This window comes from Pelobates fuscus, chromosome 5 (genome assembly GCF_036172605.1).
Source record: "Pelobates fuscus isolate aPelFus1 chromosome 5, aPelFus1.pri, whole genome shotgun sequence".
Lineage (NCBI taxonomy): Eukaryota > Metazoa > Chordata > Amphibia > Anura > Pelobatidae > Pelobates > Pelobates fuscus.
This window is the reverse complement of record NC_086321.1, coordinates 109,675,930-109,697,181: the sequence shown is the minus strand read 5'-3', so window position 1 is coordinate 109,697,181 and position 21,252 is coordinate 109,675,930. Positions and strand designations below refer to the sequence as shown.

The 21,252-nt window shown below is 33.5% G+C and overlaps 1 protein-coding gene across 6 annotated transcripts in view; it reads left to right on the top strand.

The window, feature by feature from the left end:
- Positions 1-21,252, top strand: part of ZNF608 (zinc finger protein 608) — a 71,066-nt gene that overhangs the window by 18,073 nt on the left and 31,741 nt on the right. For all 6 annotated transcript variants that reach the window (XM_063454139.1, XM_063454138.1, XM_063454142.1 and 3 more), the window contains exon 3: positions 9,316-9,574. In XM_063454139.1, the coding sequence (XP_063310209.1) occupies positions 9,316-9,574 (259 nt within the window). The remainder of the gene's footprint in view (positions 1-9,315; positions 9,575-21,252) is intronic.

The window sequence follows — 21,252 nt, the reverse complement described above, 5'->3', positions numbered from 1 at the left end:
GGATAATTACAAAAGTGTGAATTTAAAATGTTTGGATATAATACCCAAACAGAAAACAAACTGACAGATTTGGAAGGTTTTGCTTTAAATTTCACTTGTATTAACAGCAATTCTTACTTGCTTATTCATTTACTACTTCTGAACGTTGTTTATTATTGAGCATGTTGTTCATAAGTATGCAACATAACTCCATATACTATAGTATTTAGCAATAGATTAAATATTTGAATTGCATTATATTTAGGTTGATAACTTTATTTGAATTTTTAAACAAACACTAAATTTGTATGAAAACACATTTTGTTAATTTACTTTTCAATGTGCATTTATTTCCCACAAGCTAATAGTAGAAACATTCTATCTTGGTTCAATGTATAAGGGAATAGGTATCGGAAATTCTATTGCATTTTTATATTTGTCTTTTTGCCCCTTTTGGCATTCAACTGGAAATTGCTTCCTGACTGATGTATCCTCACTTCGAAGGTATAATTTCTTTATTCCATTCAAAAATAACCAAGAGACTTTTACAGTTCAAGCAGAATATGTCTCTTATGCAATTTGAGGTAATTGACTGAGTGACTCCAAGTACTTTAACAGAGTAAAAGCACATTTTTCCCCATTATTATTCTGCAGGCAAAAGCCACTGTGCTTCTGAGAAGCATTAAATGCTTTTGTTGACAGCTTACAGTTTTATAAACTCTAAATGAGCTTATTGCCTTTTAACCATCATGAGTACTAAATAATAGAAAAAGCTATGAGCCTCTAGATTGGATGATGGCCAAACACCTACAACAAGAAGAGGGGGTGGGAGTGAGAAAGAGAAAGAATTGAATAATTTAATTGTAGAGCAAATCATTTGTTTACAGATTAAGACGTAGTTGGTAGCCAACTGTTATGGACAAAGAGGTGAAAGAACAACCCTCTAACTTACAGGAAATAGTTGTCTGGCTTTAGATGTGGTCCCTGTTGTGATATTGCTCCTTCCTTGCACAAGGCTGGCTGGAGTGGTGAATTGTAAGAGCCTTATTTCTAAGCTTTATGTGTCCCTTAAAAATCACAAAAGGTCTTGGGGGAGGGTAGCAAGCTGGTTTGTTTATGCTGTTAGACTGAAACCAGATAAGCTTAAGTTACTCGCAGCAATAGTACACCAGTTATTCGGAAAATGACTTGCTTCTTTTGTTCAACTGTCCGAATTAAAACGAAAAGAAGGTGAGAGATGAATGCTTGTGAATGTGAACACACACAATGCAATCTCTAAATAGGTCTTTTTCATATATATGTGTCTGAAGAGAGTTAAGAGAGCTGAGAGATGTCTTTAAACCATACTGTCTGACTATTAGGTGCTTTTTTTTTTTTTAAATATCTTGGACCACATTTTTACTAACGGTGTGTCTGTTTTCACAGCTCTTAGTTGTTGAAAAAATCCCATTTCTACGTTTAAGTTTGCCTATGAATATAGAGATATGGCTCACCTAAAAGTTGATTCCGACACATATCTTGCGTTAGGTATGAATGGGCAGGGACTATGTGCATCTTTTAATGTTTACAGACTATTTTTGTGTTTTTATGGAAAATTCTTGTAAAACTTCAATGAGAGTTTCTAGCTGTATTTTTACAAGGAACATTACACTTTTTTTCCAGCTTGAGGAATTTCAAGTTCATGCTACGTGAAGGCTTCTGTCAAAAATATTATTATTATTATTATTATTATTATTATTATTATTATTATTACTGGTATTTATATAGCACCAGTATATTCCGTAGCACTTTACAATATTATCAAAGGGGGACATTTAACAATAAAGGAGACAATTACAGTATGTATCAGTGAAAAAAAGTAATAGTGGTAAAAGTGTGTTCCATTAAATTTTGGCACAGGTTGAACTGGCAATTCTCTGCATTCTCTTTTTGTAGTTAGAGCATTTCTGGCCAATACACAGTGTGCGTCTTGTTATTCTATAGTAAATCTACAAAACTGGAAGAACCTTGTGTCTGTACTGTGCATATGTTATCTTGAAGTGTTGCATGGTCAGTGCACTGCTTATTAATATTCACTTCCTAAATAGAAATGATCACCCCCTCCCCCCCCTAATTTTAATGTACAATCAGAGGTTGACAAACATTTACATTTTTTTATAGAGACTGTACTTGGTGTTCCAGTTGCCCTGATAAAGGTGCATTGGTTTACTCTGTTTTCTTTTTTGTTTCATTGAAGACATTTGCTAATAAACATATTCAGTATTCATGTGCTGATCCCACCCATCATGTGTGTGTGTTAATGTGTGTGTGTATGTATGTGTGTATATATATATTTTATTATTATCATTTTTTTATCTGATCAATATTTTTTTTTCTTTAGGCCATTCCACATTAAATTTATGGTTGAATACCTCTGGCACCTGTCCTGTTTTCAGTCTAAATGCTTTGGTTGAATTAAGATTATTGTATCTCTGTATACTAAATTAAATTAAAGATATGCTATTCTTCTCCACTGACTCCTATAATTTTAAAAAGGCCATAGTGCTATTCTTCTCCACTGACTCCTATGATTTTAAGAGGTCATAATACTCTGTAGTGGTAAAGCTTATAAGAAAGAAAAGCCATGCTAAAATCACTGTGTAAAACATTAAAAATGCCATTCATTTTTGGAATATCAGTAGATGTTGAAACAGTATGGTAGTTACATTTTTACAAAGAAAGAATCGGTCACTAAGCTGATATAATATATAAAAGAAAATAACCACTATCTATACAAACATATACTGCTTTGACATGAACTGTGTATGTAGTGTGTTTTATTTCATCAAATTTTTAATTTCTACTTTCCGTCATCTTACATACTCCCTCTCTTAGATAGGAAACCTGTGTTGGGGAAAAATTTAAAACTGTTGATTAAAGGGGTGATTGAAGCACCACAACCACTGCAGCTTATCAATCAAGCCTGTTTAATTCTGTGTATTTACTGTTAGTTTTATTGTTCATTTGTGATATATTTAACAGCATGAGTAAATGAGAAACAGAGAGATTAATGGAAAACCAAAATGTATATGTAACTAGATTAAAAAGGTCACATCTTCAAGAAGGGGGCATCTGCTGCTTCAGCTGGCTGTCCTTATTTCTGTTATTCGAGATGCATCATGAGTTTTAAAAAAAAATATGTAAAAAGATATGTAATGATTTTTGTACCACTTAATCTGATGGTACTAACAGAATTTAAAAGTCTTTTATTTATAGCTTTGCCACTGAATAAGAGACATGGAGTCACCCAGTCATGCATATAGACCTTAGGTATAAATAGTTTATTAAGTCTGAGAAATAGAATGGCAATTAGCTTTTAAAGCCTCTGAATCTTTCATAGTACATTGTTTAAAACTGATACCCAATGTCCTTATATGTTGCACTGTAGTATAAATGAAATCAATTCCTCAGGGTCTAAATTTATTCCCCTCTATAATTATATGTGCATACTAAACATATTTTTATGGCGCGGTATTTTCACAAATGTGGTGTAAATATTGAAATGTATCATTTTATCAAATTTAAAATTGCCCATCTCTAAAAATACATTGAAGAATATTGCCCCATCAAGATTCTTAAACATAAACCATAATTAGCTTTTCCACTATTATAACTATTATTTGTTTTGTTTTAGATATTTCATGGCTTCATGTATACAAGGAAAGATTAGCAAAAATATACAATTCTACAAGGAGTCATCTCAGTCATGACTTGAGCACTATTTCCAATTAATAATTCAAACAAAGCAAAGCACTCATTTAGTGAAGATCACAGGATCTGGAGTAAAGGTGCCTTCCATTCTCACATTTTAACGTAAAAGGCTGAGCTCCATTATTATTTAGAGAATCCACAAAGTACTAGAAACAAAGGAGCCACTAAACAAGCACTATCATTTTAGGATGCAAACCTGCTAGAGTGCCATTAGCTTTATACAAGTCCCACCTTTTCATTATTTTTTTTAAAATGCCAAGGCTCCCTTGGTGCTCACCTCTCCTCCATCTGTGCTGTTACAGAGGAGGTAAGGCCTCCTCCGCAATGGTCCAATCCAAAGGTCATCAAAGAAAGCATACAAAAGCATTTTGGACTTATTTATCTTGCTAGCATCAATCACCGTTCAAGTATGTCTAACCAATCAAACACCTTTTCCTCACGAATAGCAAAACAGCATTAGGATAATACTCTGGAGCCTTAGGAGGCAAGAATTAATTTCTTTTTCATGTCATATTAAATGAACTATCCTTTAAAAAGGCTTTTGTTGCAGCTGCAACATTGCTGTAGTCCAGTACAAACCGTCTGTTTAGTCCAATATGAAAGAAGTCTATATAAATCCAACAAAGATTCTATTTTCCTTCTATTCAGATGATATGGAGTAATAATTCAAATATGACAAGAAAAAGAAAGCCATTCTTGACTCCTAAGGCTCCAGAAACATAATAGCAATGCTAATGTTTTGCTATTCTAGAGGAACAGGTGTTTGATTATTTAAACAAACTTGGAAGGTGACTGAGGCTTGAAAGATAAATAAGGCTACAGTTTCTCATTTTCATACACTTCTGCTAACAGGAATATCCTCTCAAGGGACACACATCCACAGTTTGAGAAATGAAAGTACTATTAGTAAGTGACTTAATGTGAGCTTCTAGACTAAGCATTGCTTCCCAGAGGGCATGGTGGTTTTCTTTATATATTCCTGGGAATACTGTGCTTCTGTTAAGGCCTCCTTAATCTCATGGCTTGTTGACAACAATCAAGAAATGTACATTGTCACAGGCCATATAGGATAATGGTTTCTTTGAGAGCTACTCTAACAAGTCCTTATCTATTTTTTAAATGTATATAATTGCATTTAATGTATGTGCCATACTATTACATACTTATTACATGGTCTATGTATGTATGTAACACACACACACACACACACACTCACACACTCTCTCTCAAAAGCTTGGCATCTTTCATGTATACACATAGGTATATACACACACAGAGACACATGCATATTATTATTTTCTTTATCTAAAAATGTTTTGTAAAGTATATATAAAGTATATATAAAACCCTTAAATAATTTATATAATACATATTAATTGCTCTCCACAAAACATGTTTTATTAACATTTTATTATCCTGAGTAAAGGTTACATACCATTCGTAGGTGGTGTTTTCTCAAGCCTATAAAATACAATGGTAACATCATAGTACTGTAGTGACTTTGACCTACATATTCCATTGTGTTTATCTAGTTAGCTTGTTGTCTACATACATAGAATGCAAATTCACAGCTATTCTGACGTTGCCTGGGATCTAAAGCAAATAACAAATGTGGCATGATTCCCTAAATATGCCCAAAATTGCTGATTCAGGCAGGGCATGATGGGAAAAATGGCAATGCCAATCTCTCTGAAGTGTAGCAAAAGGACATTTTCTACTTTATATGCAAAACAAATAAAGGAAAAAAAAAGTAAATTATTCAACTGCATTCTCCTGGACTTAAATACTAATGAAACTGTCACCACAATTTGAAAGAATGGTTTTAATGCAGGCACACTATAGTTGCTCATAATGAACTTTTAGCTTCAGCTAACAATAATACATTTTCTTTGACCTATCTATAATTTTTTGCAAAATTATATTTTTGTATATATTATTTAAAAAAAAAAAGTTTTGTCTCATTGCAACCAAGTTTATTCTCTATAAGATAATTCTAAGCTGGACATCAGGAGCATGCTTGATATTCCTCAATTTCCAAACATTTTCTGTAAGAGAAAGTAAACTATTATCAGTACTCCCTAATCTATGCTCTATAAGTGGGTTGCCACAGAAGATATTTTTCTCGAATGGCTATATCACCCACCATTGTGCAGGTCGGTTGTAAAACTGGTTTACGATGTAATTAACGTTGACCTTATTCTTCAGTTGTAATGCAGTGATTGTGAATATAGTTGAGTTGCAAGTTTCAGTAAGCAGATCTGCAAACTCTAATGACTTTTCAAAGATATAAAATCCTTCTTTTTGTTGTTAAATATATTTTCTAGCTATTTGTTTTTTTGCTTAAGACTCACAGAAATTGGCCTCTGAGGCACTAAAACTTGCTGTAGACATCACGAAGGATTCCTTTGTTTTAGTGCTTGATTTAATCTGAAAAGCCTTGCCGTTACCCCTCCCCCGCTAATATTCTTTATTGTGCAAGCTTGTAAAACTGAGGATTGGCCACTAATCTTCCAGATCTAGAGGACTTTTGGCTGCGGTCCATAATTGATGTCTTGACATAGCCCTTGCCTGCCTACTAATAATGAGATAGAAGTGTTATCCTGCAGTGAAATCACTGTCGCCTATGAATCAAACTTGATAAACTGCAGCATCATGTTCTCAAAGGTTTTTATGCATGTGTACATATTTGTATTACTAACAAACACAGAGGACACAATCACACACAAATACAAGCTAAGGCATTTCATTATTTTGCCATCTTCAGTAAGCTTATATTTAATTCTTTCTGGAAGTTATATGATTTGATCTGTATTTTCCCCTTGTAGCAAATATGGGCATAAAGTGATTTGCATATCCTTTGATAATGGGGTGGTTGGAAATAGCTTGTTTTGACTACGTTTAAAACTATAATTTGCTCTTTAAATAGTTTTATTTAAACTTTTCCTTCATATGTCTTTTACTGACATTCTATTTTTGTTACCATAACTCTCACATATTTTTGTGTCTATGTGCAGATTGAACATTAACATAAAAAAAAAAAAAAACAACAACAGTTGTTAACCGGATTTTAAAAAAAATGATTTTAAACTTTAAAGATAGAGTGTCTATTATATATTGGATCTTTCTTTTTTTTAATGTCCTAAATAAAGTTAATTATTAAATAATGAAAAGGGTTTGGTGTGCGTAAATGTAGGTATATATTGTCAACGACACTACTTTTGCATTTACTTTTTTTGTGTGAGTGTGTGTTTGTGCTTGTTATGTCAATATTTTTTATATATATTATATATTATTATTATTATTATTATTATTATTATTATTATTATAGCACTTTTCCAGATAATTAATATTGTATGTTTTTTAATACCAAGCACCATTCTCCTGTTCAGTACAATTATAATGCCCAAGCACATCTACTCATTAATATTATTAATTAAATAATAAATAATAATAAATAAATTATGTATTCTTGCCATAGTTGACTAATCACTGCTTGTCTAGTTCTGACCTACACACAAACTCTAAAAAAGCAAACATTTCTTGATGTCTACATCAGATGTGGGTAGTTGTTGTAGCTAACTAATTAGTTTGAATGAACACAATGTGCTTTGTTGTAGTTGTTTGTTTGTTTGTTTTTTTAAATGCCACAACTACATCTGAATTAGATAAATATTTTAAATAACATATGCAATAGTTGATAGTTTTGTGGTTTAGTTCGAATTGGCAAATTGTTGAAAATCTCTTAAGTCTAAACAAGCTCTACCAACTTCAAACAAAATAATGTTTGTACGACGTTCCCGACTTGTTTATCATCCAGCGGTCTCAGCAGCAGCCGCCCGACACAGTGCAACCCAGAATAGAGGTAACCACACCGCTCACCACGACACAGGGTCATCGACTGATGGCCGAAACTGGCAGAAAACGCCCCCACTGCTAACTGTGGCAGGGGCCCGGGGGAACACCAGCCCTGCCGCACAAGCAAAGTCACCGCTATCTTACCAAGCAAGCGTGTCGCTCCCGGGCAGGTCACCACCACGATGGACAGGTCTGTACACCCGGTGGGCATAGGCTGAAAAGGTTAATTCAAAAGGCACGTGGTGTTGGGCTCCAGCCTCTACATTTTGCATCTTATGGGACATTGTCACCGCTGGCAACAACCTACAGCCCAGATACTCACCTCACAGCATGTGTATTGAACTATGACCAATATAACTTATCTTGCATTGCTTAGGCCTGCCTGCTAGTAGTTACACTCAGCATGTTTAGCCTGTGACTAGCTATTTATTTTATTATTTTATTATTTACTCACTTGCTTTAAGCAACTATGTTTGTAAGCGCTTCACCAGAGACTGGCACTGCGCAATCTCACTGGCGTTACCTACCTTAACTTTACATAATAGGTTTATACCTACGCCATGGGACAGCCAAACAGGAAAATACCTCATAGTCTGTAACAAACCTGTTCCACATATATTTGAATTCTGAAACACGAAAGCATGTTATTTCATTATAATTACATTAACATAACTAACCTTGCACTGTTAAACATGAATTGTTTTCACCTGCTTCATTTACTTTTACTATGACGATATAACCGTTTAGCTAAGCGGGATAAAAATGTTAAAAAAATGTGCGAATTTTCATGCCACTTCCTAACGTGTGTTAATCTTGCAATACGCTGTTGTGGCGTCTATTGAAACCCTGTAACCACCTGCACAGCAAAAATAAAGAATTAAAAAAAAAAAAAAAGTTTGTAATACTGTAATGTTTTCTTCATGTTTTTCCTTTTTTCTCACTCTATATCTGTGAAGTTTTATTTCAGCCTATTTAACTGCATGTCACTGCCTGACGGGCAAATAAAGAATTTTATAGCATGAGTTTTTCTTTGTTTCCAATGTCTTTTTATGGGTTTGAAAAAAATACATTGCTTACATTTCCAACCATGTATCGCAGGTGTTAACCAAGTTTATTTATTTGGATATAGTGTTGCAGTATTTAAAGACCATGAGTTATTAATATTATTATTATTTTTTTTCTTTTTATATATTTTCTTTAGCATTTTGATTTTTCATACGGATTTTTTATTTTTTTTGCTTTTGTTTAATAAAAAAGGCATTAAAGCAAGAACATTAGCAGTGTGATATATTTACATAATACATTCAGTGGTGAGCTTATCAGTATCTCGAGATAAACAAATAATGATACAATCACAGTTAAAATGTTTTCTGTATGGTTGACTGAAATCTATCTAAAAGATAATCTTGCTAGTGGAAAATGAAATGACCTAGTTGGGCATTGCTTAGAAAGATGTCTGTCTTGTGCTTTTGATTTCATGCATTTACAATTTTATTAGCAATACATGTACGTCTCCAAAACTACAAGTGTTATAAGTATGGCTTCTATCCTTATTCAACTTGGAATATCTTATAAGGAATTTCAGTAAGACTTCCGATGTGTATATTTTGGGTTTTAGTCCAGCATTATCTGAAGCATGTATATATATATATATATATATATATATATATATATATATATTGTTACTTTGACAATAGGAATAAATCACCCTGTTTTTTTTATTGTTTTCAGACTGACCCCCTGTTTACAGTGCCTGCACCTCCACCACCTGTTTGCAGCAGTGTCTCTCCACAGATCCTGCCACCCTACTTTTCTCCATCATCATCATCAACTATTGCTGCACCAGTGGAACAACTTTTGGTACGAACCCGGTCAGTGGGTGTAAACACTTGCGATGTTGGAGTAGTAACGGAACCAGAATGTCTTGGACCTTGTGAACCTGGAACTAGTGTTAACTTGGAAGGCATCGTCTGGCATGAAACTGAAGAAGGTAGGAATTTTTGAGCATATTGTTTAATATCTTGTGTTTGATTATTTTAACACTATTCAATTCAGATACACTAAGGATCTTTTATTATATTACTGTTTATTTTTCTTTTTTGTTTTGAAACCCTTTCAAATCTTGATTTTATTCTTGCTGAACATACACTTTTTGATTGCATTTTCCTAGACTTAGACTGGCTTTGCTCTATTGATTTTCTCTATGATTTAACATCCTGTTAATCTTTAATGCACCAAGTGTTCAAGACCTGTAACTGCGTCATTGTGAGTCGAGCCAGCAAGGCATCTAAGTCAAGTTACAGTGAAAAGATTGAATACTTGCAAAATAGCGACAGTTTCAGTCGAAATATTAAATATCTTGTTTCTAGCGGTGGTGTGTTTTTCTTTGTAACGTCATCTCCATCTTTGTATATATATATTTCTTGCTGTTTGCCTTGTTAAACACAAAGCATTTTTATGACAAGCTGAAGGAAAAAAAGTGTTTAAAAAAAGCTTAGTGAGGCGTGCAAGTCTAAAATGTATGTTTGTGGTGAATTATAGTGTAATTTAGATTTGAACTGTAAGAGAACCTTTGAGTTGAGAACTAATTTATGTTGTCATAATTTGCAATTGCTCTGCCATGCCTAAATTAATATACCTGGTACAAAATCAATATGCAGTGTAAAGTGTAGTGTGGTTCATATCCCCTGATAATTAGTCATCATCTTTTCCTAGTCCTCAATAAATTAGGAAATCATATTTTTTTTTCCTTTGGGGTTTCAAAGCAGATTTTTTTTTCTCTTTGCAGCTAAGTATGAACATTTATCTTAAAGTGACAGTTAACTTTAAATGTTGTTTTTGAGTTAAAACTTGTTTGCACATTTTCAACTTTTTTACCCTGTTTTACACATGGGGACTGATAGCATCAATGTGCTTAACATTGCTTTCTAAGCTATCGTTAGGCTGCAAATTATTTTATATTATGTGAAACTGAGACAGAATACCTAGAAAATGTTATTTTAATCGTCCATATAATAATGAAGGAATTTTAAAGACATATAAGATTTGTAAATATATAAATGATATATAAAGTGCATGTCATTATATACTCGTTTGTTATATGGGATCTTTATGTTCTAATTTTGACCCTGTTAAAAAGGCAAAGGTCAAGAATAAGATAGTGTCTCTATAATGTACACAAATCTTGTCCTTTTCAGCAAAGGCAATAAATCTGTTTTGTCTATTTTTTTATTGGAACCAGTGTAAGGAGAAGTAGTTGTTTACTATGCTAATATCTGTGCTGTCTAAGCAGTCTCTCCAGTTGAATAAACTAAACTTCTGACCTTTGGTGAATTAAATGCCATTGTTTGCAGGAAAATTCTTGTTTAAAAAGATGCTGGAAGGATACTGATCATTGTGCTTTGTATTCCAGTTTATACTCATACAAAACCACCTTGATATGTTTGATCTACTAGTTATCATTATTTTTATTTGGGGGGGCAGGGGAGGGTTGACAGGCGACCACAGCTACTTCATAACACCATGACAGTTTAAATAAGATAAAATGTTTTAGTAAGTGGAGAACCATATGGTTTTTGTACGAGGAATTTAAGTCAATCTTTCTAATAATCCTTTTTGCCTCTAAATTATACATTATATCTCTGCATACATTTTTTTCTGTGTCTTCTGTTACATCAGGGGGACCTTTAGGCAAAACATCGATCAGTTGACTATCATTATCTAATGTTGTCTGGTCTTGTTTGTTCTCTAGCTTGCTACTGTGTGATTACAGCTCCTGCGGTGCACATTTTAAATAGCTGGTGTTTTTAAAATTGTGTGGAAGCCTTGTAAAATATCCTCAGTCACCAAGGCCTTCCAATAGTTCAAAGCTTGTAGCAGGACCTACTCAATGTAAGAGTGGTTGTTGACCGCCTGCTATTATTGTTTTTCTATTATACTGGAAGAGTGGTCAGTTGCTGGCGTCGCCAGAGATTAAGCAACTTGCATTTTGAAAACCACTTCTTTTTTCTAAATGACACATTAGCATTCCCTTAGAGAGAAAATAAAATGTCTTGTTTGAAAATAATTTGCATTCTTCAGTTCATATGCAAAATTGTCTAAGAATGTTTTGGGGTTTACTTTTTGATCCATTCCATTTTAAAAGTGTGTTGGCAAGAGAATATATTGTGTTAAATTGTTCGCAGATGCATATAATAATTTCCATGACAATTCAACTGTAACATTTGGGGCACACATGGCTTTCCATAAGTATGTGTAGTCAGATTTCCTGGGATAAGCTCATTCCACATGGCTTTTCTTCACATTCTAATTATTCCTTAATAAATTCCTATTTGGGTTTTTTGTTGCTTTTCAATCATAGCTCTTTCTAATATTCAATCTGAAATCATGGTCTTTAAAATTCAGCACTAGCACCGTTAATAACTGTCTCTTTTGGCCTTACCTCAATCTCCCCCCTCCCACCGCTCTGCTCCGCTAGGCACTCACTTTGTATCCCTTTCAGCAACAAAATTGCTTATATAAGCTCTGATCAAAATAGATGTTAACTGCTGTTGTATTGTGACTATTCAACATCATTTGAGCAAAACCAATCCTGCTGTTTGAAGTTATGTAAATGAGTTGTTTACTGCTAATTAAAATGCATTCCTATCTGGGCCAGAGGGATCTTAAAGTGAATGACTGCTCAGTGTTTTCTGCTTTGTGCAGTTCCATGAGATGCAGAAGGAAGTGTACTGTAAGATAAAGTACTATATTTAGAGAGTTCTCAGACCTTAACTATATCTTATGCTGCTTACAACAGAGATCTGTGCTTAGGAATGTATTGCTTTGGAGGTGCTCACTGTGAAATGAGAGCCATTGCTTGGCTTGTCACAATATGCTGTACTTGATCTTTTACTGCAACATAAAAATAGATGCATATGTTTTCAACCAATTGAATACATAAACCTATGTTTTCAATTTGTAATTTTGAGCTTTTATTGGACATGAGTAGTATATCTTTATAATACTGATCTCAATTTTGAATTAAATCTCCTAGCAGTCTAAACTTCTGACAGAGCATAAACCTGGACTCAAGACTTATTATTATTATTATTATTATTTTCTTTTTGGCCACAAATGGATTCAAACTATAGTTTGTATGAAGTACAGACTGGATTAACGTAATTTTCCACGAAGCTTCACCAAAGTGTGGTTTTCATGTAACTATATTTTATTACAAATATATTGATACCATGCTGTTGAACCTAATATCATTTATATTAATTATTTCAGTGCTAGAGTGGTACCAAGACAAGTTGGGTCTGGCACTGTAGTCTCTAAAAGACCACTGAACATGTTAATCGTCTTTCTATTCTAAAGTGCTGTACTGCATGCGTATTAAGTCTCAGTGGTATATAGAAGGTTGATTTTTTTCTTTTTTTTATCATAACATTCTTTGTTTTTCGAAGTGCTTTCCTGTAATTCAGAGTCTGACTATTTCTCTTGCTGAGTGGTGTTTAGTGGGAATATATAGAGCAATTAAAACTATGCCTGTATCTCTGAATAAATGCCAACTCTGTCCAACAGAATCATTTAATTGCCAGCAATGAAACACATTTGCTTCAAGTGTCAGCATTGACATTTAAAAACAATTTCTATTTGCATTCACATAAGGAAATATCCACATCTAAATATTTTCCGTTTCAACTGAAGTTACACTTGTTAGTGTATTCATAGAAAAAAATATGAGTTCAGCTTATTGAAAATATACATCTGGATCGTTATGTTGAGTGTGGTCATCACCAAGAACCAAGAGGCCAGACATTTACTCATTGTCTCGACATGGTCCAACATTTTCTGCAATCACAATGTCACAATAACATACAATCATATATGCATTAGAAAAACAGCATTTGTACTGTGTTTGCAATGGCACTGCTGGTGACAACAGAAAGCATCCTATAAATTATATATGTGACCTTTTTGTGTCTGCCTATAGCTTAACCAAAGACCAACTCAATTTAGCATTTACAATAACCTCCAAAACTTAGATATTGGAAACCTTCTCTACCACTTCCAAATTTCATGTGTCGTAGAGGGCCCAAGTGGACAAAAAAAAACCGTAGTTTAAAGACCAGTAGCAATTATTGGACTATGATATTTCAACCTGATAAAACACATTGCAATGTTTGTGTGAATCCTTATACAAGCAAAAACATTGTAAAATAGGGTAAGTTAAATGTGCCAGTTGATATTTGTTGTCTCTAAATTACTGTACAAAAACCGCAATGTTAAACTTAATATGCGTTGTGAGAAAAAATAAGCTTTAAACATCCCATACACATTTTTTTTCTATCTCAGAACTCCTACAAAGACTGACAGTCATTGCATCTCAGCACTTCTATGGAATGTGTTGCTGTCATATTAAAAACAAAGGAGTCTTGTTTTTTGGCAGTTTGGCAACAAACAGTTATAATTTATCTTCTAAAGTCAATAGCACGCTGACACAGGACAAAATGCAAACTTAGAGAAAATGTTAAGGTAGACCCTAGGGCTCAAAGGCATACAGCAATTGAATGAATGTTCATTAAAATATGTAGGCTATATTCTACAGAAGGTTTGATCCAATCATTTTTTTTCACAGTCAGTTTCTTGTGACCAGATTAGAACATTAGTTTAACTCAAACCGAATTTGAACAGTTCTTGATGGTGCATATACATGACCATGCTGAGATCATTGCAGTCACAAACTATTAATTAGACTGTTTTGAACCTTTGGCATTGTAATGACCATGCATAAATTGTGTCAATTAATTGTAATACTATGTCTATAATGAATCTTTATTTTCAACATCACTGTAATTTGGAGTAGTTGTGTTAAGGTAGTCATGCAAACGTAAAATAATGGAATATAATGGTAACAGTATCTTGCAAAACTTTTATTTTATTGAACCATTAGTATTTTGCAACATTGGAACAAATAGCTTTTAGAAGTTGACCCCTTTTAAGTTCTAAAACCTATGTTGACTGGAAGCTTGTAATTTCAACATATATGCACTATCAAGAAAGTCTGTTATTTTAGAAAGTGTAGAGAAATATATTTGGCGGATTGACATGCATTATATGAAAACCAGCAGATTTAGATTAAGTGTGCAAACATTTATACATGCTTACTCACCCATTCACGACATATCAGGTATGACAATTGTAAAATTATATACTTTTTTTTTTTTTATAAAAGCTGTTAGCTCATCATTTTATATTTAACTTCAAATCGCATTTCCAAATTAGCTTTAGAAATGCAACCTTGGTATATATCAGAATTATGGAAGAGAGACGATTAGAAAAGTGTTAAAACCTGAACTTGAAAATTTAGTCTAAAAATAAGATTTTGAAAATGATTCACCCTTTCATCACATACTTGGGATTTGCACATTATAAACCAGTCTACAAGTCTACCAATTTGCCCCGTGTTATACTAACAATTTATATTAGTTTTCTGTAAGATTTGTTATTGCGGAATTACAGTGTCACAATACAATACATTTTGAACTAGTAATAAAAAGAAGCTTATTTTAAAATATAAAATTTATCTATGTCTCCTCCCATATTGATGTGTTACTTTATCTTATTCTCCAGATGACCTACATTATATGTTTATTAATGAAGTGCCTCTATCTCATCAAATGATAACATAACAGGTTTTTATTTGTAATGTAGAATCAAAACACATTGCGAATGCTCTTCGATTTGAGTCAACAGCTGATTAATAGATGTTACTTCTATATGGATGTTTCTATAACCAAACCTAAAATTACTAATTTTATTTATTTAAATACAGGATATATTGGTGATATATCCTGTGTAATGATGTTTGAACTGGGTGTAGAGTTGGTAAATTAAGTAAGTGAGCAATCTCATAGACATGTAAAGAAAAATGGCATAGTAAAAGTTTACTGAAAAAGAACCTCAGCACTTGGCAAAATTTGTTGCAGTAGTATTTTATTCAGTCATCACAGGGTGTCAGACACTGGGTGTCTTTCACAAACCATGCAGTGTGATTGCATTCAAAATAAAAAAAATAATATTATTATTATTATTATTATTATTTTATTATTTATATAGCGCCATCAGATTCCATAGCGCTATAACCATGATATAGACATGTATGTGTCGTTACATACACATAAAACATTTATTGAAGATACCATGAAGGAACAGTAATACATTCTGATGTTTTTACAATTTATCTCTAAAAGGGCTTGTGAAATCAAACAATAAGGATGGTCAGTTTGTCACAGTCAGAGCTATTAATTTGTTTTTATCTTCAAGAAGATATAAAGCCTTTTCATCCATAGCAGCAGCACACTCTATAATTGTTTTTATATCTCTTATATTTCAGTCTGGTTCCACTGAATTGATATTACCCAAGTTTGTTTTATTTTTCTTTCCCTGTTAAATCAAACAGATTCAGATAGACTTTTGATATTGAGTAATAATTGTTCAAAAAGGAAAAATAAATCATCACCTTTTTATTGATGTAGTTCTAGTCATATTATTTTGTGATTTGTTTTCATTATGTAATAAAAACTGGCATAAACCTTACTTTATTTTATTAACAAAATAATCGGTTAATTTAATAAAATTTTAAATTATTAGTAACATACACATTGAAAGTATTAAAAAAAATATTTGAAAATACAGTGGATAATCTCCAATTATATGCTTGTTGAATGATTATGTAGGCACTAATGGCTTCCTTAGGGTGAGAGAAACATTATTTAATTATTTTGGGCTTTTGCTCTAAGTTAAAAATGATCTAATAACAGCCATGTCTATAATATTTTAAAACCATGAAATAGATTGTAAACTAAAATGTAAATTCCTTACATACATTTCCAATGACAATAACATTTGTAACTTCTGGTATTTTACCCCCAGGACTAGATACAAACAGTTCTTAAAGTCACAGTACTTCATAAGACTTAAACACAGCTGGATACGTCTGGCTTAAACGTATGTAAAGGGGAGCTGTCACTTCCCAGAATTTTTCAAATTCCGTCAACTTACCAGCTATAACTGACAAATATGCTTTTGTCAGATTTTAAAAATTAAATTAAATGTACAATAATTGCACATCTATCCTTGAATTGGGTACCTCCATTTTAGCACTTTGTCAGCAATCATTTCAAATGTTGCCCTTTTCGTCCATTTAACACAGTAGAAGGAAGAACTGTAACCATGTCACAGTTTACTCCTCATTTGCACAGTATGTGCTAGCTGTACCATTACTCAATTCAATTGTATAGTCACTTACTGGATTAAAGTCACAAGAAAAGTCATGCAAGATACAGTAGTCTAGGTGGTTAAAAATAAACCATGAGATATATTTTGTCTTAATAAAAGAAAAGTGCCAGAGAGGCATGGAGAATAAAGATATCTTCATTCATATGTGTTCAAATTAAACTCAAATTCAAACCTAAAGAAAGAGTTCTTGGGATAATGTAAAATTATTCAGAGACACGCATGTCTCTATATGTGAGAAAATGCGGTGCCAAGACCAAATACAGCTATTTAAGCCAAAGAATGGGGTCTGATATGACAGGATCCATGACCAGAGACCAGCATGAACTCTACATGTTCAACATTTTGGGTCTCATTAGAATGCTTAAAATGTGTTCGTAAAAGCTATATTAGATGTACACTTTAAATACCCAGAGTTCTAAACATATGATCAGTGGAACAGTAAAAATGTGTTGGGTGAATTCTCATAATTGTTCAAAGAACAACGCATTTAAAATATAGTTTGCCTTAAACTCCGCTTAGTCCCAATTCCACTGACAGGAGATTGCCAGTAACCCTTTAAGATATCATTTTACTTATTTCACATATAACAAGTCTGTGTTCAATTACAATATACCAAAGCAATGAACCACTGGATTGAGAGTGACATTTGGTTTGGTAAGTAAATGATCAAATATAATACTTGTTACTTGATCTCCTGAGGGTTTTTTTTTCCTTCAGGCCATGGAAATAGCAATGTATACACATTTTTATACTCTTTTGATGCTGTGGGAGTTGTGGCTACGGCTAGATTTATGCAAGTGCAGGGAAACAGTTTATGGATCACAAGCCATGTAGTCATAATAAACAACGCAACAGAGTGTGATTTCATGAGACCTAGTTCATATTTGTTCCTAAACCTGATACATGCTTGTATTTGCTATACCTTACATGCCAAACAGATGCAATAACAGATCTGAAATAGTAAAGCTGGCTGACTGCCACTTGTTCAGTATGTTTTGGTTTTGTATGGATAAGTAACCATTCTCCTTTCCCCTGTTTGTAAGAGCTTTCCTGTAATGTTTTAAGAGAAGCTAATCCTTGGTTTCCTGTAAAGTGTCTGCTTGTTAAATAGATGTTGCTGTAATGTGCTGTGCTGACCCTGAATTGTGTGAGTTTGACATCGCTAGATCAATGGTCTGTAAAGAAGTTGAGTGGGTTTTCTAAGCTAATCACAGAAATAAGAATTTCAAGCCGACAAAAAGGGATCGTTATGTGACTTTTAGAATGAGTTTAAAGGTTTTTAGATTATTTATGTATAGGCAGTGATAACAAGGAAGGACATGCTTAAAGGTATACGCTAAAATGTTAGGATGTAACATTAGTTAAAAGATGAAGCCTGTGTTGATGGTGTAGGCGGTGGTAATGCAATGCTAGTTTCTGTGGTTAATATCCTGCTGAACAACATTTCTGGCTATTTAGAGAAATTATTGATTCTCTGATCTCTCCTATGAATTGGACATTCCTTCTGGCATTATTATTATTATCATTTCCACAACAAGTAATTTACACAACACTTTATATTGTACTTGAAGGGTGTTAAAAACGCCAGTCAACAAACAAAGACAAAATGATGTATAAAGAAGAGGCCTTTTGATCTCATCGCAAACACATTCACATTGTAGGACAAAATATATGTAATTCTGTATCAGCAAAATAAAGTCGGGACATCTCAGGAGATATGTTTAACATGGCCAAGGTTGTTGACGTAGTAGAACAGAAAGGGTTTCAAAACATGACCAACCCTTTTAAAATAGCTATATAGAATGTATAGTCCCTCGAGCTTGGGCCTCAACACCTTCTATTTCTGTTCATCCATCCTGTCATGTTGAATCTTCTTGTTTGTTAGTCCATCTATTGTACAGTCCTGAAAAATATGTTGGCACCTTATAAATAATATTAAATACATACATACATACATAAATACCCCTGGATATTGATAATGTACTAACCTATAAAGTCCATTTGAGAAGGCTGTTGACTTTAACTCCTCTACCATTCAATTACTGTGACTGATGGAATTTTAAATCAACTGCAGTTTGTGTTCAAACCTACTTCCTAAATGTGGGTTTGCCCTTCATCTGTAATGTCATTATATAAAGAGGCTCCAGAATAAATCGTGTTGGCATGACGCCCTATACTTATGTATACAGCGCTATGACATCATCACTCAGCTAATATTCACCATTTTGAACTTGCTGTTGACAAATTAATACAGCATACTAATGCTCTAGTTACACTGTTTGAACAAACTATTTATTATAAAATATTCTGCAGTGCTTAAAACGTTAAATAGCCGAATGCCAGGGATTCATTCTTATCATTTTTTGTTTTAATTCCAAACTAAACCACAGGCATAATCTTTACATTCTGTTGATTTGACTGCACATTCCACGCTCAAATATCTCCTCACCACTTATTTTACAATCAAGAACACCTGAGAAATGAAGTATGCTGTCTTTTCTAACCTATAGTGCATGTGTATTCATGTTTTTCTTTCCATTCACGGATATTTCCAGCTGGGAAAATATAGTGTGTACAATTCTCTGTGCCTTCAACTGACATTTCTCATAAATTGCAACAGAAACACTGTTATCAGCAGCTTAATAGCAGCTCTACAGATCAAGTCTCAGCATGACACAGAAACTATGGTAACCACATTTTCTAGGCAGATAAAGGAGAAGGGAGGTTTAAGTAGAAAAGTAGCTGAAGCAAAATTGTAAATAGAGACCAAATTACTTAAGAGTTGATAAGGGTTTGATGGATTAATAGTATTGTCCTGTTAAACCTCCACAATGCAGCTGATGTATTCCCTAAAATGTGTTGTACACTTTCATTTTCTCTGCTCTAGTGGGATGGCTGATGCTTATGCGCTGTCCCTCATTGTGAAACAAAAATAGCCAAGACATCTGCTCCTATCCCCTCACATCCCAGCAGATGAGCAGTTCTCCGAAAAGAAGCTTTAGAAATGTGGTTGTTTTGTCTCGTGCAAAACCCCTCCAGTTAGCATCACTGGACTGTACTATACATGTTGATGACTAGGTAGCCAAAAGGCAAGCGAGAACATGTTGATGGGTGTCTGTTCATATTGTGTCTAGTATTGCAAAAAAAAAAACAGAACGTTTAATGGATACTATTCTGTATCTGTGGAAATTGCTAAGAGGTCATTTGCAAATGTCCAAAAATAAATCATGCAAGATAAATGCAATTTCAATTATGTGTAATTCTGTAGAAGTAACGCGTTTGGAAATGTAAAATACAATTTTTAAATGCTCAATATTTTCTAGAATTGGATACTCGCTAAGGAAAGTATTTAACAAAAAAAAAATGTGTGTCCAGAATTAGGTAGATTTTTTTTGTCATACAAGATTATTTAAGGTTATGGTGGGGAAAAAATTGTGATTGAAAACCCCTTCCACCTGAAGTCTGTGGATAGTTAATACAATGCTTTTGCTTCCCAAGCACTACCAAGCCTCAATAGCAAACCAGTAACCAACCTCGTGCTGATGATTTGCATTAACAATTAAACAGCTGTCCATGAGTGGTTCACTGGCTTTGCATCTTTTCCTAAGTTGTGTTTCAAAGCTGCTGTATACAGCAAACACAGACTCAAAGGAATCCATGTTTAATATGGAATGATGCAAAAATGTGATTCTTTGTTAAACTAATTTGCATATGCCCACCCAGAATCCTTTGCGGTAGTAACATCACTGCAGATTTGTGATTTCTGTGGGAAAAGCAAGTCTTGTGGCTTGACTGGTGTGCAGATTTTTGTTTAACATAGTATTGACTATCCAAAGATTATTTAAGATATTTAGTAATAGGCAACCATGTTCTTTTCATCGTAAATATTTATGACTGCACGGTTCAGCAATTACTACTTGGACTTAATTGTGTTCTTGGTATTCTGTATTCTACTTTACTACATGATATTCATGCGCTGAGCCTTTTTTTCCAGATCTTCTTGATACCTACCTGTCTCTGGGCTCTCAATCAACTCTTTTGTTTTTGCTTTAATGCCCACAATCCTTATCTTGCTTTGCCTAACCGCACCTTTTGTTTTCTGCACTTTGCTACTATTCTGTGGATAATACTAAATCTGAACTGCTATACAAATCAGATCTTTAATCCCTGCTGTGACTTTCCCATAGACTGCACTTTAAATCTGTTACAGAGAAATAATCTATTGACCACACATGCAAACCATCAAGTATTGATAATAATAAAATTCACTTTTACAGTTTAGACTAGGATTTTACATTGTACAAGGGGCACACCACAAATCAAACTTCAGTGGTCTTGTTACTAAAAAAAGGGTGATTTAGCAGTATGTTCTTTAAAAATTGT